Source organism: Arxiozyma heterogenica (assembly GCF_036370985.1).
Source record: "Arxiozyma heterogenica strain weizmannii chromosome Unknown scaffold_11, whole genome shotgun sequence".
In the NCBI taxonomy this organism is placed as follows: Eukaryota; Fungi; Ascomycota; class Saccharomycetes; order Saccharomycetales; family Saccharomycetaceae; genus Arxiozyma; species Arxiozyma heterogenica.
Genome location: NW_027042664.1, coordinates 401,248 through 426,467, shown reverse-complemented (window position 1 = coordinate 426,467; position 25,220 = coordinate 401,248). Strand labels below are relative to the sequence as shown.

At 27.8% G+C, this 25,220-nt stretch overlaps 11 protein-coding genes across 11 annotated transcripts; 5 read left to right on the top strand and 6 right to left on the bottom strand.

Annotated features, from left to right (window-relative positions):
- Positions 1–545: 545 nt before the first annotated feature.
- APL1 (Apl1p) lies at positions 546–2,663 on the top strand (the record flags this gene model as incomplete). The annotated part of the gene is made up of 1 exon (XM_064856869.1): positions 546–2,663. One exon carries the CDS (start codon positions 546–548, stop codon positions 2,661–2,663), a length of 2,118 nt encoding a protein of 705 aa, XP_064716002.1.
- Positions 2,664–4,069: 1,406 nt separating this feature from the next.
- On the bottom strand, positions 4,070–5,941 carry SAS4 (Sas4p; the record flags this gene model as incomplete). Its single annotated transcript, XM_064856868.1, has 1 exon — positions 4,070–5,941. One exon carries the CDS (start codon positions 5,939–5,941, stop codon positions 4,070–4,072), a length of 1,872 nt encoding a protein of 623 aa, XP_064716001.1.
- Positions 5,942–6,568: 627 nt separating this feature from the next.
- On the top strand, positions 6,569–8,029 carry CDC1 (putative lipid phosphatase CDC1; the record flags this gene model as incomplete). The annotated part of the gene is made up of 1 exon (XM_064856867.1): positions 6,569–8,029. The coding sequence occupies one exon, from the start codon at positions 6,569–6,571 to the stop codon at positions 8,027–8,029; it is 1,461 nt and encodes a 486-aa protein (XP_064716000.1).
- Positions 8,030–8,415: 386 nt separating this feature from the next.
- PLP1 (Plp1p) lies at positions 8,416–9,114 on the top strand (the record flags this gene model as incomplete). The annotated part of the gene is made up of 1 exon (XM_064856866.1): positions 8,416–9,114. The coding sequence occupies one exon, from the start codon at positions 8,416–8,418 to the stop codon at positions 9,112–9,114; it is 699 nt and encodes a 232-aa protein (XP_064715999.1).
- Positions 9,115–9,412: 298 nt separating this feature from the next.
- Positions 9,413–10,723, bottom strand: ATC1 (Atc1p; the record flags this gene model as incomplete). Its single annotated transcript, XM_064856865.1, has 1 exon — positions 9,413–10,723. The coding sequence occupies one exon, from the start codon at positions 10,721–10,723 to the stop codon at positions 9,413–9,415; it is 1,311 nt and encodes a 436-aa protein (XP_064715998.1).
- A 691-nt stretch (positions 10,724–11,414) lies between these two features.
- On the bottom strand, positions 11,415–14,186 carry SND1 (Snd1p; the record flags this gene model as incomplete). Its single annotated transcript, XM_064856864.1, has 1 exon — positions 11,415–14,186. The coding sequence occupies one exon, from the start codon at positions 14,184–14,186 to the stop codon at positions 11,415–11,417; it is 2,772 nt and encodes a 923-aa protein (XP_064715997.1).
- Positions 14,187–15,371: 1,185 nt separating this feature from the next.
- Positions 15,372–16,592, top strand: HST4 (NAD-dependent histone deacetylase HST4; the record flags this gene model as incomplete). Its single annotated transcript, XM_064856863.1, has 1 exon — positions 15,372–16,592. One exon carries the CDS (start codon positions 15,372–15,374, stop codon positions 16,590–16,592), a length of 1,221 nt encoding a protein of 406 aa, XP_064715996.1.
- A 74-nt stretch (positions 16,593–16,666) lies between these two features.
- On the bottom strand, positions 16,667–18,175 carry NUP42 (FG-nucleoporin NUP42; the record flags this gene model as incomplete). Its single annotated transcript, XM_064856862.1, has 1 exon — positions 16,667–18,175. One exon carries the CDS (start codon positions 18,173–18,175, stop codon positions 16,667–16,669), a length of 1,509 nt encoding a protein of 502 aa, XP_064715995.1.
- Positions 18,176–18,531: 356 nt separating this feature from the next.
- CDC8 (bifunctional thymidylate/uridylate kinase) lies at positions 18,532–19,167 on the bottom strand (the record flags this gene model as incomplete). Its single annotated transcript, XM_064856861.1, has 1 exon — positions 18,532–19,167. The coding sequence occupies one exon, from the start codon at positions 19,165–19,167 to the stop codon at positions 18,532–18,534; it is 636 nt and encodes a 211-aa protein (XP_064715994.1).
- Positions 19,168–19,809: 642 nt separating this feature from the next.
- Positions 19,810–21,948, bottom strand: MSS116 (ATP-dependent RNA helicase; the record flags this gene model as incomplete). Its single annotated transcript, XM_064856860.1, has 1 exon — positions 19,810–21,948. The coding sequence occupies one exon, from the start codon at positions 21,946–21,948 to the stop codon at positions 19,810–19,812; it is 2,139 nt and encodes a 712-aa protein (XP_064715993.1).
- A 1,225-nt stretch (positions 21,949–23,173) lies between these two features.
- REF2 (RNA-processing protein REF2) lies at positions 23,174–25,093 on the top strand (the record flags this gene model as incomplete). The annotated part of the gene is made up of 1 exon (XM_064856859.1): positions 23,174–25,093. The coding sequence occupies one exon, from the start codon at positions 23,174–23,176 to the stop codon at positions 25,091–25,093; it is 1,920 nt and encodes a 639-aa protein (XP_064715992.1).
- Between the last annotated feature and the right edge of the window lie 127 nt (positions 25,094–25,220).

Here is a 25,220-nt window from a genome sequence, read left to right as displayed (position 1 = left end):
ATATATCAATAAATCTAACTTGTATCTCATTAATGAATAGAATAAGTAGTCAAATAATCATATCATTAGGAATAGAAAGTAAGATAAGCTCATCCTTCCATTTCTTTTGAAGTAAGATTTTTAAACGTCTTATATAGGATTAAATATTCAAATATCTAGACATGTAAATGTGACCAAAAGACTTTATTTCTATTTCTATATTCAAACGTTATTAACTTTTATTGAACTTTGGAGCTTTCAAATAAGTTAAAATCTCTTTAACTTTTTTCAGAAATATATGTCGAATCTTGTTTTTATTATTACTATTATTATTTTTTTTTTTTTGTAAACAATGTCAAATCATTTTGTGGAAATCAGAATTAAATGTTGAAAATAAATAATAGAATCTTAATAACCAAAGTAATAGGAAAGTACAAGTGATTAAATTAACACTAGAAACAGTTAATTCTTAATCAAGAAGATCAATAATTGCAAAATTTAATGCATAGTGAACCTAGAAAAAGGTAAAAAAAAGTGTTTGTAGTAAAGTTTTTAAAAAGGATAATATGTCTGACCAACGCGTATTCTCTAGATACAAAGCAAGTGAAATCAAATCTGATTTACAACATGTAGATTTGAAAAGAGCTAAGGTAAGTGGCATGAGAAGAAAATTGGCCCTTAAAAAAATTATAGCTAATTTAATGTTAGGTAATTATACAGAAATGATCCAATTGTTTCCTGAAATACTTAAGTTTTGGAAAATCGAAGATGATTTTGAAGTTAGAAAAATTTGTCATGAATATGTAAGAACATTTGGTTCTATCAAGCCAAGAAGTATGGTTGAAGCACTTTCCTATATAATGGATGATTTGAAGGGTCATGATGAAACTATTCAACTATTAGCGTTAGAAACATTGATCAGTGTTCCATTAACTAAATTTACAGATGAGGCGTTTAATTTTATTATTAGTCTTGTTAATCGTCGATCTGTTTCTATAAGGTTATTAGAAGCTGCTATTTATTCGTTATTACAACTGAATGATTTTGACCATGAAAGAGTAATGAGTTTAACACATATTCTATATGACATTATAGAGCAACATCTGGAATCACCTAGTGTCCAGATAGCTGCATTAAAGACACTGTACTCTTTATTAGACAATGAAAAGAATGTGGACAGATTAAGTTTATCCATCGATGTTGCATATAACTTATTGGATAATATTCCATCATTAAATGAATGGGATATTGCTTTTGTGTTGGAGTGCTTAGTTACAACAGTAGTTCCAAATACATATTCTGATGCCTATGCCTTAATTGACACTGTACTACCACAGTTGCAACATGTAAATACCTCAGTCGCTTTAAACGCTTTAAAATTTATCTTATATTTAATAAATTATGTTGATGAAGTGGATGTAGCTCTAACAATAAGATTATCTAATTCTGTTACCGCCCTTTTGGAAAAACCATCGGAATTACAGTTTTTAATACTTAGAAATATTATTTTACTTTTATTGTCCAGAGAAAAACCAATTATTGACGTTGATGTTTCTTATTTTTTTATTGAGTTTAACGATCCAATCTATATCAAAGATACAAAGTTGGAATGTCTCTATTTATTAGCAAATGAAATCAATTTACCCCAAATTTTGGAAGAATTAGAACAATATTCTACTGATATTGATATCCAAATGTCACGAAAAGCAGTAAGAGCAATTGGTAATTTAGCTGTGAAATTAGGAGAAAAAGCAGCTGATAATTGTATTATAACATTATTTCATCTGATTGAATTTGGTGTAGAATACGTAGTTCAAGAAATCATAGCTGTATTCAGAAACATTTTAAGAAAATATCCACATAGATATGAAAAAGAAGTTATCACACTTATGCATTATATAGAATATGTTCAAGAACCAGAAGTTAAAAATGCTATTATATGGATTATTTCAAATTATTCAGATGTCTTGGATAACTACATTGAATTATTTGAGAATATAGTCTCTAATGTTAAAGACGAACAATTAGAAGTACAATTTGCTATTTTAAATGCTTCAGTAAAATTATATGTAAAAACATCATTATCACGGATAGAGAATTTGTGTCAACTATTATTCAACTTTTTTATTGAAAAAACTAATAATCCCGATTTGAGAAGTAGAGCATTAATGTATTCAAGATTGCTCTCCATGGCTAAACAAAGGCCTGACATCATTAACCAAAAAACATTAAAGGATCTTTTAAATGGAGAAATACCAATTATAGAAATAAATTCAAAACTTGACCCTGTAATCTTAGAAGAATTGGAGTTAAATATAGGTACAGTTACCTCTATTTATTTAAAACCAACAGTACAAATTTTCAAAGAGAGTAAAATAAAAACTTTACCTAAAAGTCCAATATTACATCTGGATAAGAATACTTTGCAAATTACTCAGAATAACAGTATGTTAAATGATGCACATAAGGAAGTAAATGGTAATATGACAATTTCTTCAACAGAAACAAATAATAGAAACCTTTCACACAATGTCACAATGGGAGACTATGATAGACCAGCTCAAAAAGTTAATCAATTAAAAAGTAGAAGGAAATCCAGTGTGAATTTAAATAGTCCTATAAAAAATATCAGCAGAAAACCATCAATGTTGATTAGAAAGCTATCACTTAAAAGAAATGATTAGTTTATTCGTTGGCGAATACTTTGTTGTATTATGCTATATGGTTCAATCAAAATAATAATTGATAGAATTTTTTTACAATATTTTTGCTATTGTTCTTACAAGATATTAATGACTTCTTATGTAGATCTGTGACAATAATTAACTTTCATAATTTGATTGATTTTTTATTTTCAAATAACAAAATAATAAACAGTGAAAGATTTTTTTACATATATGATAACATGCTTTATTGAATAGCAACTCGTTAATAATAGGTTGAAAATTTTATTAGTAATTCTCCCATTGAATGATAAGATATAATCGGTGATATTTCTTAACAATACAAGGTGACTATTATATGTGCTTTATAATAGCTATTATATTAGTTAAAAATGCTTTATTATTGATAAAAAGATATAATTCAAGTATAAAATACCAGACATTTAGGTATTTTCATCTAGCCAAAAACCCGTATCATGCTATTATAATTAGTAAATGCCTTTTTTTAGTTATAAATTTTATAATTAGAGATATTAAGGTATAAATTTGTAATTATTTTAATGGAACATACATTATTGTTTTAGTAGATTCATAAATAATTCGAAGCATCAATAAAAAAACTGCAATTCAGAGAGTTTTGTACCAATATTTTATTAACGCAAGAACAAAAAAATGTAATAAGACTAGAAAAAATATAACAAATAAACCATAACTTCTAATTTTTAATTTCATATTTTCACGGTTAATTTAAAGAGGATAAGAATATATATATATATGTTTGATTCAATTTGCCTAAGTTAAGAACTAAAACAACACGCTATTGGTTTTTTGACTCTTAATTATCACGATTTTAATCAAAATTATTGAGAAATTTAATGGTTAAGGTGATTTATGTCTAATAATTAAGTATTTGAACATACGATGTTTTACTAATATATTTGTAGAGCCTATGATAATGAATAAAAATGTCGATTGAAAATCTGAAATACTATTTTCATACTAGTTTTCTTTACTTAATACATCCCAACATTTTAAACACAAATCAATTTACAGCAATCAAACATCACATATTCTGAAAAGAATAAAACCAAGTCATTAAAAATTACCCAATTTACAATTTTTGATTTTTCTTTTATATAACTTACTAAGTTACTATCAATATGTTGAACATCAAAAAAAATTGTAGTATCAATTTCCCTTAGCACAAATAAGGAAAACAAACAAGTGTAATAAATTAGTTACTTTTGTTAAAAAACATTTTAGGAGTAACAAACTGATTTTATCAGGAAAAATCGCTTTAAATTCAACAATGGTAATGAGTAAATGTGGTTACAAGAAATTTTCAATATAGTACTATAATACACAAAACTCATTATGCATTCGAGGAATACTACCCATTATAATCATATATAATAACATAACATATATTAAGTGCTGCTAAAATCTGCTGTTGTTCCTTCAATAGGATTTAATTTTGGTTTCTTTCTAACTTTAAGGATATTAACACTATACTTATCACTGTCACTTTTATAAAAATCACTACCATTCTGGTAATTTTCATTATCCAATGTGCCATTAGTGATGCTGGATATTGACATGATATTTCTATTATTCATGTGTCTATATTCAGCTACCGTAGGTATTGATCTTCTATTATCAATATCTTCTCCTACACTATATATTCTTTTTTCAATATTATTATTACCAGTGTCTTCCCCAAAAAAGCTAATACAAGGTTCTGAGGCGTAAAGTCGACTCGTTATTACATCATATGATTCACTTTTTGCTATTATTGATGTATTTTGTTTCTCATTCATTGTAATATTTTCATAATTATTCGGGTTTGTTTTTATTGTAGAAGTAGACAAAAGTAAAGATGTTGATCCATCTGATGAAGATACACATGAGTTTTCTAATTGTATATTCTGATTACTATTATCCCTCCGAATGTTATTCTCCTCATTATCATTACTCATCTTATTTTCTGTTAGATTTTTATTGCCCATATCATTGCTATTTGTAACCTCAGTAATTTTATTGATCTGAAGATCATTAATATTTTGATTATTTTCATGTTTACTCTTAGCCTCACAATTATCATCACCATCATTATTATTATGATTTTTATTAATATTATTTTTATTCTCAACTGCAGTGTCACTTGCATCAATACTTTTATTAAGTCTTTCAGCGGTCAATGTTAGTGGTATGAGTATTTTTTGTTTATATTCTGCTATTTGATTGTTTGTACGTACGTTACCCTGTAATGTTTTAGGAATCCCAGTTAAATTTTTCCAACTTTGTCTTTCCTCCTTCGATGTCATAAAAATATATGGTTTTTTCAATGGTTCTGCCATGATAACAAATTTTGATTTATGTAACTCGGTATATGATATACCAATAATAATAGATCCACCACATTGTGTTTCCTTTCTTAGTAATCTTCTTCTACATATCTCAGCATTATCGATACTACATTCATCTTGTTCCTCATCCGAGGAACTATGATAATCAATGTCACATTTACGGTCTAGATTTTGATATATTTTTGCAGTTCTTTGAATTGGTATAGTTCTAATCCTTTTAATGCATTTCTGAAGAAAGCGATTTCTTTTCTGCATTCTATTGTATTTATTCAATAATGATTTAATATGTTGTTTAGTCATTATTTTCTTCTCAAGTAATTCCTTTTCATCAGTGGGGTCATTAATAATTGTGACTCTTTGTAAGGTAGAAACCCAATTTGGAAGGTCCAATTTATCGTAAATGAGATCCAATCTTTCTGCCTCATTAATACCCTGATTCACATCAAATTGATGCATCCTATTCTCCTGTTTTAACATTTTCTTGTGAAAAGATGTATATCTTTCATCACTTAATGGGTCTACTAAGGTTTTGGTGACATTATTATTAACGATATTCCCATCCATGGAGACATCATTGCGATTAGTGTAAACTCCATCGATTCTATTTGTTTTTATATCTAAGATCATACTTGTAATCAATCCTTTAGATTTCTGAACATCTAACTTATCGGATTTTAAATTTAAATCCAATTCTACTTTAGAATCAGTATTACTATTGACATAATCATTCTCATCATCAGTTACCTGATGTGTTCTATCTATCGACACCTCTTGATCATTTTGTCTAACCCTTGAATGAAGGATTAAAAATTTCTTGTTTGGATCAATTGAATATTCATCTTGCTCAAAATCAAATCTACTATCGTCCGAGCTATCTTCTGTACCTTTAGATCTCAATGATCGTGAATCTTTTAAATTCTGTTTTGAATCCATTATTCATAGAAAAAAAAATTCCAAGGAAATATATTTGTACATATATACAGGTTAAAAAAACAAAAATAAAAAAAAATTATAGAGATACTCTTCGAATACCTTTAAAAAATATAGATAAACTATTAGACCAATCTTTATTAATATTAAACCCAACGTTTTCTTTAAATCTTCACTTTCCAATCATACCATCTATATTTTTGTGAAGTAAATAATCTTTTTTTTAATTATATTTTCAGTTTTTACCAATTTTTCATTTATAGTGTTTCCTAATCAGGTAATTCCTCGAAATTGAGGTAAAATGGATGATAGCGCCTTTTCAAATGTCAATTATTCTCTTTTCCTGTTTATATTTTTTTTTTGAATGCAATAAACAAAGAAATGAAAGAAAACGATCAATAAGTTTACTGTTAGTATCTTTCTACTCATCGAATGCAGCCACACAAAGAACAAATTATATATTTTTGCAATATTGTTGATAATTAACCTACAATGCTTAAGTAAGGCTAGAAAAGTTGTAGGTGTATTAATATTTTTCTCCTTCTATTTCAATTGTACTAGAATAACGAACATAAGTAGAAAATTAAATAAAAAAAAAAAGAAAGATAATTACGAAAGATATTATATGCCATGTTTAATAGGAATGGTAGAAAATCTATACTACCTGCATCAGAAAGTGTTAGGATAGGATATTCTGATCATGAGAAACATAAAGATAATTATTATTTTCACGATTCAAAAGATTTATTATTATCTAAAGATAATATAAATGGAACTTCAATATTAAATATGTTCGAGAATCAATTATCCACGCTTCATTGGAAATTATTCCTATATTCTTCTCTGTTTTGGATTGTATTAATCTCATATTATGAAACATCATACGTTAGGAGTACTTTAAACAAATGCCAGTGGAACAGATGGGAAAAATGGAGTTCTAACAGCCAACCACATCGAGTAGCGTTATATGCTGATCCACAGATTATGGATGCTCATTCTTATCCAGATAGACCAAGAATAATCAATTACATTACGAGGGCAATAGTAGATCATTATCACATAAGAAATTGGAAATATATACAATACTATCTCGACCCTGATACTAATTTTTTCCTTGGTGACTTATTTGATGGTGGTAGAAGATGGAATGACCAATATTGGATCAACGAATATGAGAGATTCCATTCGATTTTTCCTAAAAAGTCAAATAGAAAGACTGTCTTCTCATTACCTGGAAATCATGATATTGGATTTGGTGACACCGTTATTGAATCAAGTTTTAAGAGATTCTCAACCTTTTTTGGTGAGACTTCTAGCACACATGACGTTGGAAATCATACTTTTGTATTGCTAGATACAATATCTTTGTCTGATACAAGCAATGAAAATATTTCTTCAGTACCTAAAGAATTTCTTAATCAATACAGTACACAGAAGGAACATCCATTTCCAAGGATCTTATTAACACATGTCCCACTTTGGAGAGATCCAGAGGAACAACAGTGTGGTCCTAGACGTGAATCTAAAAAACCATTCCCTATTGTGCGTGGTGAACAATACCAAACAGTTATTGATAGTTCAATTAGCCAAAAGATCCTTTCCATTATAGCACCCAAATATATCTTTTCTGGAGATGATCACGACTATTGTCATATTAAACACACTTACCAACATAATGGTGAAAGCCATACAACAGATGAAATTACTGTAAAATCATGTGCAATGAATATGGGTATCAATAAACCTGCTATTCAATTACTTTCTTTGTTAAATGATGGGACAACAACAGATACAATACAAACAGAAATATGTTATTTACCTAATGCCTTCTTACCATTATTTGTCTATGCTTTTTTTATATTTGCTAATTTGGTTTTGATTATTTACGTTTTTGTAGCTAAAAGCAAACTAATAAGTCAGAATTATTTACCTATGCCAGTGGGTATGGATTATGAGCAAAAAAAGAAATATCAAACTATAAATAAGAGAAAACATATTATAAAACAATCCTTAATACCTATTTTACAGCATTGTTTATTAATATTATTTGTCATCTGGTTAACTTTTTATTATTACTATATTGTAGTGTAGTCGTTAATCCCAAAATATCATTAAAACAATTCATTTTTAAAATTTTATACGCAAACAAGGATATATATATGTAAATATAAAGTTAATATCGCTTCTGTTCCTAATTAATGTATTTATGAACAAATAAAAACCTTAAATAAAACATTGATCTTGCAATATATTCGCATCTTATGTAAATGTATATGTTTTTTCAATTGCCTGTTTTAATTATGAATCCACTCAAAAGGAACTTTTCTACAACATACAAAATAAAAAAAAGAAAAAAGAAATAATACAGATCTACTAATATTAAACTTCTTGACCTACATATAATACTTAGTTACACTAGGAAAAACCAAACCTGAAGAAAGTAAAAAAAGAGTAGTTTATCTCACAAAAAAGCTCATATGAATTATAATAAAGTCCATCAATTTGAACAGAATATTTTGAAAAACCATCTGGTTCAACAACAAGCTAACAATGACAACGTGTATGATCCAGATGATAAGGATGTAGATGAACTTCTGGATAGCCTAGAAGATGAACTAGATGATAATGATATTTATGTAAAATATAGAGAAAAACGATTACAAGAAATATCTGAACATGTTAAAAAGGTAGAGAAACAAATCAAGTTTGGTAATTATGGTATATTGGATACAATTGATAAGGAATCACATTTAATTCAAATTAGCAGTGAAATTGATAAAATTGTGATCCATTTTCAGTTAGATACATTTCCAAAATGTAAATATATGAATGATACACTAGCCATCCTAGCGCAAAGACATTTATATACAAAATTTGTTAAAATTAATGCTACAAATTGTCCTTTTTTGGTTAAAAGTTTAAATATTAAAGTTTTACCATTTTTAATTGGTTATTATAAAGGCAAAGAAGTTATAAGATTAATAGGTTTCAGTAAGTTAGGAAACAATCCAGATGAATTTCCGATTGAAAATCTTGAGCTACAATTAAGATCAGCTGGATTATTAGATCCGGTGATGGGATCTAATATTATCCATCTAAATAACAAATCTAATAGGAATTTTCAAAACAATAAGTATGGCTATGATGGTGATAGTGGTAGTGATTTAGATATATAAAGTTTCTGTATATATTTGCTTCTTAGTGAGATTTGCATCAAATTTAATTAAAAAATGGTAAAGACTATATGGAGTGCACATCTGTGTAATTGCATACCTAGTTTATTTATCAATATCCTTCTAAACACCTGACAGATAAAATGATACTTAATGCAAAAACAGCTTTTGACTCTAATAATAAAGAAAGAATAATATTAAAAATAAATGCATCCGTATAAAGCTGTATATTAATCTTTTTTGCTCAAATTGTAAAATTAAGAAAAAGCATCATTCTATCATATAAAAAAATAAGGTATTATTATTGTTTACTCTTAGATGATTCTAGCTTATGTAATTTTGTCTTCAATTGCTCATTTTCTAATAAAAGATGTGCTCTATGTATTTCACTGTCCCTCAAAGCATTCAATGATTTCTTCAATTCGATACAAGTCTTTGCATAACTATCCTTTAAGAAATTGAAATTTAATAGTAATTTATGTGTGTTAATTATTCTTTTTTTCATCTCTGAAATTTGGTGCATTGTATATTCTTTTGTTAATTTTTCAGGTATGTACGATTGTGAATTATATGTAGAATTTGTTCTTGAAATCAACATATTCCTGTTGCTACTATAACTATAACTTTTTGAAGTATTTTGTATTTTGCTATTAGTTTTTGATAAATCATTTGATGTTTTATTGATTAAATTATTATCCACATTTTTCTTGTGTATGCTACTATTGTTATTATTTTCAATTACCTTATGCAGAATAGTAGCTTCACTAGTTTTATTTAAAATATCCTTGTTACTACTATTATCTTGTTCTGTAGTTTTGGATTCATTATTATCCGTGGAAAGAGATGACATTGGCGATAAAGATGCAGGGGATAAAAACGGTGGCTCATGTGAATCATTGATGCTTATCTTAGCTGATTTAGTAAGTTTTTCGAACTCTTTAAAATCTATATCAATATCTCCTATCTTCCTTTTGAGATCATTGCCATTATGACTATTATTATTTTTAGTAGTAGTAATAGTTTCTGTAGTTGTAATATTAGAATTAGAGATACAATTATCGTTCGAAAAATCATGGTTAATTGTATCTGGGAAAACTAGATCATCTAACTCAAATGAAATAGTTGGATTATGATCTTCACTTAGCATACTTTCCAAAATAAATGGCTTTTCTTCATTGTTATGAATATTTTTTGTAAAATCATTATGCAACTTTTTCTTATCATTAATTAATGTTTGATTCGAATCCATTGAAATGATTGCATTCTCAATAACAGTTTCAAAATCTGTTGGAATATTTTTGTTATCTGATACTGCATCAACTGGTTGTTTTATATTATTGATGCCAGTATCACTTACATTATTATTATGATATTCAACCTGTTGATGAGTATTATGAATCAAGGATTCGGCTTTTGGAAAATGATCATTAGCCTCATTCAATAAGTTATCTAACGTCTTTTCTATTGCTGAACCATGTATCTGCCTACTACCGTCATTCTTATAGATCATACTATCAGAATCAATATTATTATTATTATCATTAGAAGATCCACCAGATTCGAATACCTTTTCTTTTTTTTGTGGAACTTGTCCCAATGTATTATCTCTCATAGTTAGTTTACGTTAGATATCCTTTTACAACATATATACATATATGTTATTTATCTATCAATTGTTAAAAAAAATATAAAAAAAATGCAGAATATATTATTTAGTTTAATACCAGATCTTATTAAAATAATTAGTATTACTTTCTGAAATTAAAATAGTTGCTTCTTCTGGTTCGAATTGGTGACTAATTTCTTGTCTATGCTTTGTTCTTCTATAGTAATATAAATTAGATCGATGATATTAGCTCTCTCTTATAACAAAAAATTTCAAGATGCTCATCGCATCGAAAGAAAATTCAAAATTTTTTAAAAGATACAAAAAAAAATATTGTTTGAATCATCACGAACAACGACCATGAAAGAAAAAAAAAAGACATTAATATGACAGTAATTGCTACTGTGATATAAATCACATATCTCCATTCATGGAAGGATCTTAATAATACATGTCAATATAAGAAAAAAATATTTCACTGTTCTTATCATATGCTGGAAGCATTGTATGATAATATTTTATTAATTTAGAATATATAAGAATACTTTTATTCATAATTTGTATAAATTTTAAAATGAATGATTATTAGAACAATCATTTGCTTACTTATCTATTATTAATTCATTAAAAATGGATATATAAAAAATTAATCTATAAAAATAATAATATTGCAAAACACAAAAATGAAAATTAATAATCATCTATTTCCACCCAACACCCACATATTTGAGGAATATTCATCAGACTGCTCATCATCTGAACAGTATAAGTTTAATGACGCGATTCTCCTAAACGCAGAAACTTCAGGTTCTTCTGAAACTACTATATAATTGCCAAAGTCCTTTTGTTTCATTTTCGAATTTTCTAATGGATGTTCATCTTCACTATATAAACTCAAATTCAATTGAGTTAAAGTGGACTGTTTACTAATTGGCTTTACAGTATTTGTATCGGAATTGTTATAATTGAATAAAGTTAAATTACTTCCCGAAGTAGTAGTAGAGCCATGAATTTTATAAGGTATACCAGATGGAGGTTTCTGTAAAATACCTTTAGCAATATTATCCTTTTGAACTGTACCCATCATTTGATCTTCTTCTTCTAATTCTCTTAATAAACGATTATCATGAGTTTCTTTGACATTATCACTATTATTATTGTCATCTGTAAATTCACGCTCAGAAAAATTCATCAATGTAAAATGTTTATTTCTTTCCTCGTTTTTTTTGTTAATTAATTTATTAAAAATATTTTCTCCAGAATTATTAATGTTTCTATTTAATTCAAATGATTTATTTATCAGATTTTTTTCAAATATATTTATCTGTGATGTTGATGTTGTTGGACCTGGAGTTGATGTATTTTCGTTGTTGGTATAATAGGGCGAAAGATATGTGCTGTTTAATGAACTAGTTGAATTATGATTACTTAAAGAGGGTGTAGAGAATCTAGTATAAAATTCAGGAGGAATCAACCCATTGAGATTTGGATTAATCGGCGTTGTAATGGTATTTGAGTAAATGTTTACTATGTTGGAATTAAAATTATTATTATATTTGCGTTTATAATGCTTCGGGGTATATGTATCATTGAAATTGCCATCATGAATATAAATATTTGTAAAACTGTTAGGTTTAGGTTTAGCTATACCATTTTCAATAGCATTCTCGATGTTTTGGTTATTACTATTACTATTATCATGATTGTTTTCTAAATTAATTAATGTTTTATCATAGTTAAATGGTTGCCTCTGAGCTGGATCCATTAAACTTAACGATCTAAATCTTCCCTTCCTTGGGTAAGGAACTGTGTTTAAGGAATTAATATCTGAAGAAGAACCCGAACGAGATAATAAACTTGGAACATAGAAACTGATCCCCTCATCATTATCATCACTTTCCTCATCCTCACTTTCATCATCATAACCATAATCTTCTTCTTCCTCATCATCATCTCCAGAAAATTCGTCACCACAAATAAAGATATCTTCATCGTCAGTCAAAAGTGGTTGATCTGAGTCTAATGGTCTAGTGTTTCCAACTCTTTTATTTTTCAACTTCTTATTGATGTTTGTTTCCTTCTCTAACTGATGTATATCTTCCTGATCAATCAATTGTAAAATATCTTTTGTTCTACTGATTGTCCCAAATGGTTCTTTATGATTACTAATGACTTGTGTCTTAAAGGGTATCTTACTCAAATGAGGTTCCAAAAGTTTACCAGTCCTCCTATTGATCGATAATGACCTTATTCTGACAGATTTATCTTTATTAGATGTTAACACCGTTTTTTGAAAATTTAATAATGAAGATAACTCCCTTCTTAATGTACCACCAACAGGCCCATTATTATTAATATTATTGAAATCATTGATGTTAGTAGAAGCAACGCTATTAGTATCGCAAGTGGTCGAGAGGTCATTTGCATAACTACATGTACTAACAGTAGTTGAGGTACTGGTACTACTATGGCTTGTGGAACTATTATTACTAATTTGTCTAGTTAATGAATTTGTATTAGATTTAGACAAAGAATCGTTGTAAAATTCATCGATAGATCGTTGGTCAATAAAATTCGTCAAAGGTTTATCAGCTAATATTGTTAATAATGCTTTAATACCCATGCTGTTCGTTATGACAATGATAGTATCTATTGCATCTGAATTTTTTGGTTTATTTTCGTTGAAAGAAAATTTCTCATTTAATTTATTAAAATATTCTTTAAATGGGAAATCAATGATGCTTAAATCAGAAGAATTCACTGGTGATAGATTTGAATTTAAAATCTCCTTGAATCTAATATAATTTAGAATTGGTTTTTTCAAAAAATTTTTAAACCATTTCAAAGAAATTTTGGATACATTTAAATCGATCTTTAATTTTATTATATTATTGTACGGCAGTAATGTGTCATATATAGTTTCAATTAGAAATTTGATAGTCTCCACATATCGCAAAGAACCACTTGATTTAATGGAGAGATTACAATTAATAGTTGGTGATTCATTATTTTCGTTAAATCTATGACAGAGAATAAATTTATCCCAAAATTCCGGATCATTGTTTGTAAAAGATTTCCATATGGAATACTTCAATTTATTTAATTTAAATTTTCTATTAAATTTAGATAGTTTATTATCCTTTAGTTCATCTAGATAATAGTCTATTGTGGGGATATCTATGTACACCATAATATTGAATGTTGTTATCTTTAATAACCTTGCATTATAATTATCATGCTCTTTTGTACTGTTATTATTATTATGTATATTTAATATTTCAGAATATGTTAAATGATATAAAAAATGTTTGCATTTCACAGTAATTTTAGGTTTCCACTTGTAGTCTGGACCATTATCATTATCATTATCATTATTTTTTTTGTTTTTACTATAATCTCTATATCGATTTGGTGTTAAAAAAATTTGTCGTTGTTGTTGTTGTGTTGGCATAGAATCTGTTATATCCATTGTATTTTATTTTACTTATTTGTTTTTATTGGTTTCAGTAGTTTGTATCTATAAATAATATGAAAATGGTGTTTTGGTATCCAAAGTTTATAAGAAAGCCGTTAGAGGATGGTAGAAAGGACTTATTATATGCTATATATAAACACAGAGGAACCAAAAAAAATAATTAAGCAAAATATCTAGTGAGTTTCCTTTTTAACCATTTACAAATCACCAAACTCCATTTCTCTCTCTCTCTCTCTTTGTCTCTCTGTCTCTCTCTGTTTTTAAGTTCGACAAGTCCAAAATCATCGAAGATCAAAAAAAGTAAAAAAGAAAAACCAAAAAAAGAAATAAAACCGAAGCCGAAAAAAAGAAAAAAAAAAAAAACATAACCATTCAAACACCCAAACATTCCGCAAAATCATCGATCGGGAATTTCAATAGAAGTAGACTTCTTAGAAAAGAAAAAAATATTAAATTTTCTCGGATTGAAAATTTATTGAGTATGCGTTACCATACCAACAGTTTTAGAACTATGAATTTTTTTTTCTGTTGAATTGGTTGTTTATTACATTCGTATATTATTATTATGATTATTATTAGTTTTTTCTTTTTCTTTTTCAAAATAAAAAAGTATATCCCCTTTTTTCTTTAAACGAGTACATATAAAATACGAAATGTTTTTAAAAAAAAATTTTTTACTATAAAACCCTACTTGGTTTTTGGAAATATCTTTCTTTGACTTAGGGAAGCCCTCTTTTTTTTTTTCTATCAAAGCATCGATAAAAAAAACCCTGAAAACAATTTTCTTCATCTTCATCTTTTTCTTTTTTTTTTTAAGATTAATAAATTTCTATTATTCTTTTATATTTCTATTTCGATTTTATACCCTTTTAGGAAAAGTAATTGAATCAAATCAAATAGACCAACACAACAATTTTTTTTTTATCATCTCTATTTATTTATTTATTTATTTATTTTTTCTTTGCCAATGCCTATATGGGATATTATGAAAGTTGCTAAGTTTTAAAAAAGAGAATGATTAATAGTCTAATACAATTAAGTGTCTAAATTCAGTTAACAGTTAGTATTCTTTTGTCTTGAGATATTCATATTTATTGATTGATAATTTTTTGATTTTATTAAAAACCGGCCACAATCAATAGAATAGGTAAGAATAGAAGACACTAATACACAATAATAATGACCATTTTATTAACTCCACCACCAACTATTGAAAAGACTGAGAGGAAATCATTCAAAAATAGGCAATACCATCCTAATGATACTGATATTCAAATTGAAACTCAAAGTAAAAATATCGTTCCAACATTTTTATTACCAAAATTAAAGGAACTTGAAGATAAAAAATCAAACAAATACATAAAACCTTTTTATACAATTAAAAAGAATAAACCACCTAAGAATTCAATCTTGGATTTAAATACTAATATTGATAAAAATAGTAAAAATGACTCTAAAAAATTAACTTTTCTAAAGAGTGTTTTTAATAACTGTACAAATATTGTTATGATCACAGGCGCAGGCATATCAACAAAAGCAGGCATCCCAGATTTTAGATCCAATGAAATTGGTCTATTTAAACAAAGACTAACGGACTCTAAGATTAAAGATAACAAATCATTATTCGATATCAATTTAATATATTCATCGAATGAATACACATTACAATTCAATAAACTGATTAGAAATTTACACAATTTATCCCAATCTAATACTCCAACTCCCTTCCATTATCTTATAGATAATTTAATTTCTAGAGGGCAGATTAAAAGAATTTATACACAGAATATAGACTCTATGGAAACCCAATTAAATTCCTTTAAAGATTTGGATCCAATTCAATTCTTTACTAAATTACCAACAAAATCACCTTACCCAAAACTAATTCAATTGCATGGTTCAATAAATTACACTCAATGTAATAAATGCCATCAAATCAAACCACTGAATCCATATGATTTTATCACAGAATTAGACACGTCTGAAACTAAAATAGATCAGATTTTGATACCGCACTGTTCTCAATGCGAAGAATTTGAAGAGGTTAGAAAGATTGCCGGTATTAGATCTAAAGGTGTAGGTATACTGCGACCAAAGATTGTTCTTTATAACGAGCTACATCCAGATGGTGATGAGATCGCTCGTATAATAAACTATGATATTAAATCTAAAAAAATTGATTGTTTAATGATTGTTGGTACCACTTTAGAGATACCAGGTGTAAGAGACCTTATTAAGGGAATTATTAAAAATATGAGACCACAAAGATTACTAGGTAAATTTGTCGTTATCTTTATCAGCAATGAATTACCAAATAATAATATTTTAAAACTGTTTGGAGATGATGGAATAGATTTGATTGTTCATGGTGATTGTCAAGATCTAGTTAATTTAGTATGAAATTTTGTATGCATTTGTCTCTCTCACTCTTTCTATATATATATATATAATATTTATATAGATACCATCTATATTTAAAGGTTTACAATTAATTCTGGAGGTGGTGGAAAATCAGGTACATTACCTAAAGTAAATATAGGACTTTGGAATGCTTTTATTATAGATTCGTCTAAATCTTTAACAGCATCCGATATCATAGGATTTGATATATTGTCAAGATTTACTTGATTGATTGTTTTATCAATGGTTTTTGTAGTCTTGGGTTGCATATCAGGGGTTTTGCCAAATGAATTGTTTGTAAATTTTGATTCATCTTTTTGTTGTCCAAATAAATTAGGAGTGTTTGTTGAAGTTTTTGATTTTACATTGTTACTATTGGATTGATTACTAAAAATATTCATAGCACCACTATTGTTATTGTTAATACTGCTCTTACTATCCGTTGTTAAATTTTGGTTGGTTGCTTTTTGTAGAGTACCAAAAGTTGATGGTCCTGTAGATGCCCCAAAAACAGATTTTACATTATTATTAGTGGCTGCTATATTAGTAAAATTATTAGCATTATTGTTATTGTTATTTGGTATATTACTAAATGAACCTATATTTGTTTGCGATTGTGATCCATTTGTGCCAAACACAGAACCTATTTTATTTGCTGTCGTATTGTTATTATTCTGTAATTGACTGAATGGTGAGGAGTTCATACTAGAGTTTTTAATATTAGTATTAGTGGCGTTTTGACCAAAGATGGAATTAGATACTGTGGTTTGTTTAGTTGTGAAAGGATTGACAGTATTTGCATTGGCACCAAATCCTGTTGAACCAAACATCGGTGTTGTTTGTGTCTGTCCGAATATTGACTGTGTTGTAGAATTATTACTATTGTTATTGTTATTTTGAAAACTACCAAACGCTAAAGGATTCATATTATTGTTGTTATTATTTTGTATATTAGCAAATGGAGAAGTCATTGATATATTATTATTATTATTCATACTATTATTTCCGAATGTTGATGATCCAAATACAGAATTATTATTAAAAGCTGGTTGACCAAATACACTATTTGTTGAACTGCTATTATTATTATTAGTTGCACTATTAGACATAAATGCTGAGTTACTATTACTACCAAAGGTATTTGTATTAAAAGAAGGTGCACCAAAAGCACTACTAGTATTATTAGAGTTAGTGAAGCTATTGTTATTGCCATTATTGTTAAATGTATTGTTTGATCCGAATCCACTTGAACCAAAAACTGGTTTTCCAAATACATTATTCCCAAATTGATTGTTACTGTTATTATTCATATTAGAACTTCCAAATCCTGGAGTACCAAAAGCTGAATTTGTATTATTACTATTACTATTATTTCCAAATCCAGTTGAACCAAATGCCAAATTTCCAAATGAATTAAATGAATTATTAAAGCCATTATTCATGTTATTATTATTATTGTTTTTATTCATGCTATTATTGTTATTGTTGTTAACGTATACATGTGCATATTTACATGAATTACCAAATTTACAATTACCTTGCTGAAAGAATTTACAAGGTATATTTTTATCACCGAATGCCATAATTTATTCAATGATATTGATCTGTCTGTGATAATAGATTGTCGAATGATTAGCACTTGGTAAAAACTAGAGATAATATAAAAAAATAAAAATTTGAATAAGGCTGGTAAGCAGTTGTGTTACCTTATTCATTATAGTCTTTCATACTATATTTGTGGTGTCAATATTTTATTTGATCTGAAAAAATATAATTAAAACCTTTATGCTATTTTATAAATGAGAAAATAGAAAAATTAAAAATTAAAAAAAAAAGAATAAATCATCGAGGCATTTTTCTATTAATAGAGAATTAGTTAGACAATGATGGTGGAATATACACATACAGATATACACATCTATAAAAAAAAATATTGGTATTAAAAATATTTGAATTCTTGGTTTGGTTGTTTTAATAACAATTCAACTTGTTCCCATACCAGTGTTTCTACTTCTTCAATTGACTTTCCACTAACATTAAGTAATTTAACTTCATTTGAATCACTAATATTTCTAAATAATGATTCAAATTGTGATTTAACTTTTTGTTGAAAGCTACTAATCTCATATCTTTCATCACCAAATCCATTTCTATCAGATTGTCTTGTTAAATCATCTTGAGTTAAAAATATTGTCAAATCTGGTCTTAATAGCCCTTTGTCAGGAGAAAGACACCATTGCCAATCCATCCTTGGTGTTTCCTTGGCTGCAGAATAGGCTACTCCAGAATACACATATCGATCGAGGATCACATTCTTTCCCTCTTTCAATAATGAGATAATATGATCCATTAGTTCCCATCTATTAGCAGAGAATAATAGATGAATAGATTGATTAGGTAGCGAATAATCTAGATTAGTCAAATATTCATTGATTATTTTCCCAATTGGAGTGTCTCTTTTAGGGTATTTGATTAATTCCACTTTTGGTTGTAATTTTTTGCATAGGATTTCAGTTTGTGTTGTTTTTCCAGTTCTATCTAAACCCTCTATTAAAATCAATTGACCTCTTGTCATACTGTTGATCTTATTCTACTCTTTTAGCTTCCCTCAACATTTTTTTAGAAATGGATAGAAAGAAACGGAGAAGAAAAACAAACTATAAGATGGTTAACTTTTGAGTCAGCTATTGAGTTCATCTCCAAATAAGATTTTTTTGATTATAATTGTTGTATATGTGTATGTAGAGAATGAAAAGAGATGACTATGATATAACACATGTTTTTTTTTGTCAGCTGATACGTTGAGTAAACCCTAATTAGGGTATGCATATGTATGCACACATTATTTCCTCAATTACTACTCAAATATTTATTCTCTCAATTATTTTTTAGTATTTAATTGAGGCAGACATATTCTAACAATTGAATGAACAAATCTATCTATCTATATCTATATATCTAATTATATCCATTTATACATTATATACAAATTATTATCGCTAGGTTTATACATAGAAATATGTAGATTAAAATAAATAAAATGGATTTTAGCAGACGATAATTGAAACATAAATTATCACATTATTTCATATTGTGGTTATTATTTACAAGAGTTAAAATATTTTATTCAGTTTTCTATTCCTGCTTTTTTTTTTTTTTATTTTATTTTAGTTCATGGACGTTTAAAATACAGAAGGTAAGAGTGAATATGTTCACTTTATTTTGGAGTTGTATAGAATCTATCAGATTCAAAATCTTCTGACTGGTAGCACTTTTTGGAATGACCATAAGAAGTATCGTTTTTCCTAGATTGAAATTTCATACGAGAATAACTGTGATAATTATGTTTTTTTTCTCTATATTTATGACTGTGTGTATTCAAGTGATCATTCTTTTCCTCATTTAAATTTCGTCTCGTTATTTGAAACATAGTTTTTGATATTGGATTCCGTGTTAGACCTAATCTATCTATGACAGTTCTTGTTACAGGCAGTTTTTTATACGGTTCATTCAATAAAGACCCATATGTCTTTGCTATTTCTGGTAAAATCACCTTTTCAGTAAACATATATTCTTTGATACACGATCTATAATACGATATCAATGAAATAATAGATTCTGACAAACTTCCCAAAGCCATAGTTTGAGATTGAAAATTTGCAGCTAAGTGGTCCTTTGCTTCATTAGTTGATTCATATCGAGTCTTGTTGATGATATCGATATTTTTAGTTCTTTTTAATTGATCAATAAAGGGTAGCTCCTTCTCACATAAAAACATAATCGCTTTCCCATCTTTACCACTTCTAGCAGTTCTACCTATTCTATGAATATAATTTGCTAGCTCGGTTGGAACACCGATTTGTAACACTTCTTTAACGTTCGGGAAATCCATACCACGTGCTGCAACATCTGTACAAATCAATAATCCATTAGAATCATTTTTAAACTGTTTAACTAAATTAGTTCTTCTTGATTGTGACACTTGTCCATGAAATTCATATATTGGAAATGATTGGCTACCGAATTCTTTATTTAAAATGGAATATATAAACTTTGTAAATTTCACAGTAGGGGTGAAAAGTATAGCTTTGTAATCAATATTGGTAGTTTTACTAGTCTTGTTGTTCTCTACTATTTTTAATTTAAGATGGTCAATCGTGGCGTGAATACTATCAGCAAAACTTTTCGACACAACTAATGATTGTTCAATCTTTTCGTGTGCTTCAGGTTCATTTTTATCTATTGTGTCAATGAAAAGACACTTTTCTTTATTCATAATATTATTTGCAAGATTCTGTACTTTTTCATCTAATGTAGCAGAGAATAATAAAGTCCTGATATGTTTATCACCATTGACATTTAGACCATTTAAAGTGGTTGAAATATGTTCCAGATCTTGTTTGAAACCTATCTCCAACAACCGATCAGCCTCATCCAGGACTTTAAAATCGACAAATTTGAAAAACTTGTCTCCTACCCTATCCAAGATATCAATAAATCTACCAGGTGTGGCAATAACGATATTTGGTCTCCTCTTATACATGAAATCTAAAGATTTCTGTAAATTTGTGCCACCTACTAGAGAAATAGATTGATATTTACTCAAAACACGATAATTTTTGTGTAATTTTTTAACTTCAGTTTCAATCTGTAAAGCCAAGTCTCTAGTTGGAGCAATGATGACAGCTTTAACCATGTACTGATGTTGTTGATGTGTGTTGATTAAATGTTGAAAGATAGGTATTAAAAAGGAGAAAGTCTTACCTGTGCCTGTCTTTGCTCTGGTTATTATATCAGGCTGTTTGACGTTGTCATTACTATCACTTATCAGAATAGGTTTAATAGTTTTCTGTTGAACCGGTGTTAAACTGGGGAAATTCATTCTCTGTATGGATAAAAATAAAGACCTATCAAGGATCCCTTCATCATACAGTTGTTGTAAAGTGACTGAACCCTCATTTGATAAATGGATTAATTTCGCTAAAGTTTCTTTTTTAAATTCAACTATATTGAAATCCTGTACACTGATGCTACTACTACTACTACTACTACTATTATTATTATTATTATTATTATTATTTAACTGACTATTTCGATGTTTATTATACTGATTATCGTGTTTAGCCTTGAAATAATTGTTATGTTTATTCTTGAAGTATTGGCTATCTTTAATACTGTGTCTTTGAGTATTATAGTTTCTTATAAAATAGCTGATACTATTTAAGCGTGTTGGTACAATAATAAAATTATTGTTGTTTTGACTGCAAATACTCCTAATATTGATATGACTCAAAATCCTTAAACCAGATTTAGGTATTGACACACTGTTGAATCGTAACATGACTATTAATCCCATATTTCTAGATCTTCCTTCTATTTTTATCTTATTTTTTGAATCAAATGTTGTAGAAAGAGAACTAAAAAAAAAAATAAGGAAAAGAAAATTGGAGGTTCAATAATATGCTGATGTTATCACTAACGTTCAAAGGTATATGCAAACAACAAGGATAGAGAAACAAGCACAAGAGAAGACAGTTTTCACACTTGCAGTCAACTGTTTTTTTTTATATATACAATAATACATCACATACCACCTCTTTACCAGGGTAAACTAATAGATAGGTATACTTGCTCACTCATTTGTTGCAACAATCAATCATTATTCTGAAACATCGCTGTAGCCATTATCACTATCATGATTATTATTATTATTACTATTATTATCTTTATTCATCTACTGGTTTATTTGTTTGCCCATAGAAAAAAACTTTATGGTAGCGACGTGCGCTAGACAGACGTTCGTCTGGTGTGATTTTAGGTCTTAACAAAAAGAACAACAACAAAAAAAAAATAAAAATAAAAACTAAAAGAATTGTCTCCATTTTTTTTTTATTTTTTTCATTTATCTTCGTTAGAAGCGATCTTTTATTTTATTTTTTTTTTTATTTTATTCTTTTTTTTTTAGAAGAGCAGCGGACGATACAGAAAGGTGATTATAAAATTACCAATTTTGTTATTGCCTAGTCCTCTTTCTGTTCTTCCAAGTGTTTATAAAGATAACAGACGTACACAGTAAACTATACTATTACATCTGCACATATATATATAAAGTGACCGTTTTATTTCCTTATCATTCTCCCCATCAATTTTGGCTTATTAAGTTTGTTTAGTTACTGATTCTATCTTTTTAAACCTGTAAAGAAGAGATAGTTTAATTTCATTAAGTATTAAGTATTTTCAAATAAATAACAGGAAGGACAACTAAAGAAAAAGAAAAAAACACATACAAATAGAAGTAATCTTTATCTATATTCTAGTTTTATCACTTTATTGCGTTTTATATACATACACTATATAAATAAAGTTACTATTATCATTAGTCACTATCCTTACTGTTTGTTTGTTTGTTTGTTTTTTTATTTTATTTTAGCTTATTTTATTTTATTTGCAAACTTATTATTCCGTCTATCTCTGTTTCATATACTTATTTATTATTTTTATTATCATTCTCGTAGCTAACTTATTATACTATTATCCTTACTTTTATCCTTATTAATAATTATCACTATAGTTTTGAAAATATGTCGGTAAATTCTCCCATCCCACAAATGATAAATATATCAAATACATTATCTGCTAACACCATTCAACAGATAAGATCAGATCTGTCAAAATGGCAGACAATAATACATCATCAAAGAGTTGCCAGTTCTGACTCCAAATCAACCCCCCTCCTGTTGACAATAAATGATTATGAAAGAATTTTAAGTCATTTAAACTCCTTGATTTATGCAAAGAGACAATTCATCTTAGATAATCTCTTAATTAATGATCCGCAAGATTCTAATTATAAATCGGTTACTGATGCTGATAGAAACCTATATAACGGTTTATTAAACATGTATAAAGATTATATTATTGAATTGGAGCAACTGAAAGTTACCTTTAACTATCAAAATAATATACAGCAACAATCTATTGAACCTGTCCAACAGCAGCAACAGCAACAGCAACAGCAACAAGAGGTTAAACCAAGTGAAAGAATTATTGACCATATTAATAAAGTTTTACCTACTGAACTAGCAAAGGTCAGAAAGGAGTTTATAGATAAATTGATTAAAGATAATGAATTAAGAGAGTCTTTAAAACCAACCCAAGATTCTAATCCAAATGAGGACCTTTTATTATCCGGAATAATCAAACTATGTAATCTAGATATCAATAATAAAGATAATATTATCACATATTTGAAGTTTTTGAAGCTTTTAGGTTATTCAAAAGATCTATTAAGAGAAAGACTACCGTCTGCGTTGACTAAACCTAAACTTAAACAGAAGATAAAGCAGCCACAAGTGTCGACAAGTGTGACTAAATCAATCAAAAATCCATCTGCTCCTTCTTCTTCTTCTTCCTCTACTCCAGCAACAGTAAAAACCAAGCAGACAAAGAAGAAAATTTCTAAACCAGATATATATATTGCTGACTCAACTAATAAGAATACCGTTGTTAATATTACTAATAATAATAGTGATAGTAATAATAATGATATTAATGATAATCAGACAGTTTCTGATTCTAATAAAATAACTAGAGATAATGAAATTAACGATTATGATTCTACTACCGCTGAGAAAATAACCACTGGTACTGATATTGGTATAAATAAAAAGAAAATATCATTTTCCAAATATTTACAAAAGGATGAAAATGATAAGGAACAACAACATACATCATTAAAAAGATCTATTAGTGGTGATAATAATGTGATACAAGAAGACCATTTCACCATTAAGAAAAGAAAAATTACAATTCCATCTAATGATATCATTACCTCATCTAATACCATTGAAGCTAAACCACCCACCTTAAAATCTAACTCATCAATAAAATTGACGTCAATCTTGAAATCTTCATCAACAGATAATAATGATACTCCTGAAAGAAGGCTGAAAAATAAAAACAGTAAGCTTAGATTCATGGATGATAAAGATCTTGTGAGAGTCTATGGTGATGATTTACCACAAGAAGGTTTAAAAGTTACACCAAATGATTTAAAGAAAATTTTAAGGCCCTTCATTGAAGGTGAACCAAGTGAAAAATTGTATCTTGACACTGTTAACACGTCTTTGTCTTCCATGGGTCAATCTATCCAGGTGGTTCCATTAAATTTAAACAACATTAAATCCGGTATCGAGAATAATGATATAGTGGAGACTAGAGGTGGTCCAATTAAATGTGATACAATGGTACCCCTATTGTATAGGAACGAGTTTTGTAACTTTAGTAAAGATTTAAAGAAATTCATACCAAAGGAACCAATAATCACTAACGAGGATATTGAAGCGTTAAATAATCCAGAACTGAATAAACCAATAATTGCTAGACCATTTGGTAAGAACAAATTATTATTAAGAAATGATAGAGGTGGGTTGCCATATAAGCCAGTTCCTGAAGTAACCAAAAATTATTATCCAATAAGGTATTCTTCTTACAAAAAATAATTTACAGAGTAACATATTAAACTAATTACAAATTAATCATAGAATAGTTGTAACACAAATATATATATAAAGGTTGATAAAAATAATAAAGATATATATATATATTTTCCCAATTAATGATTTAACT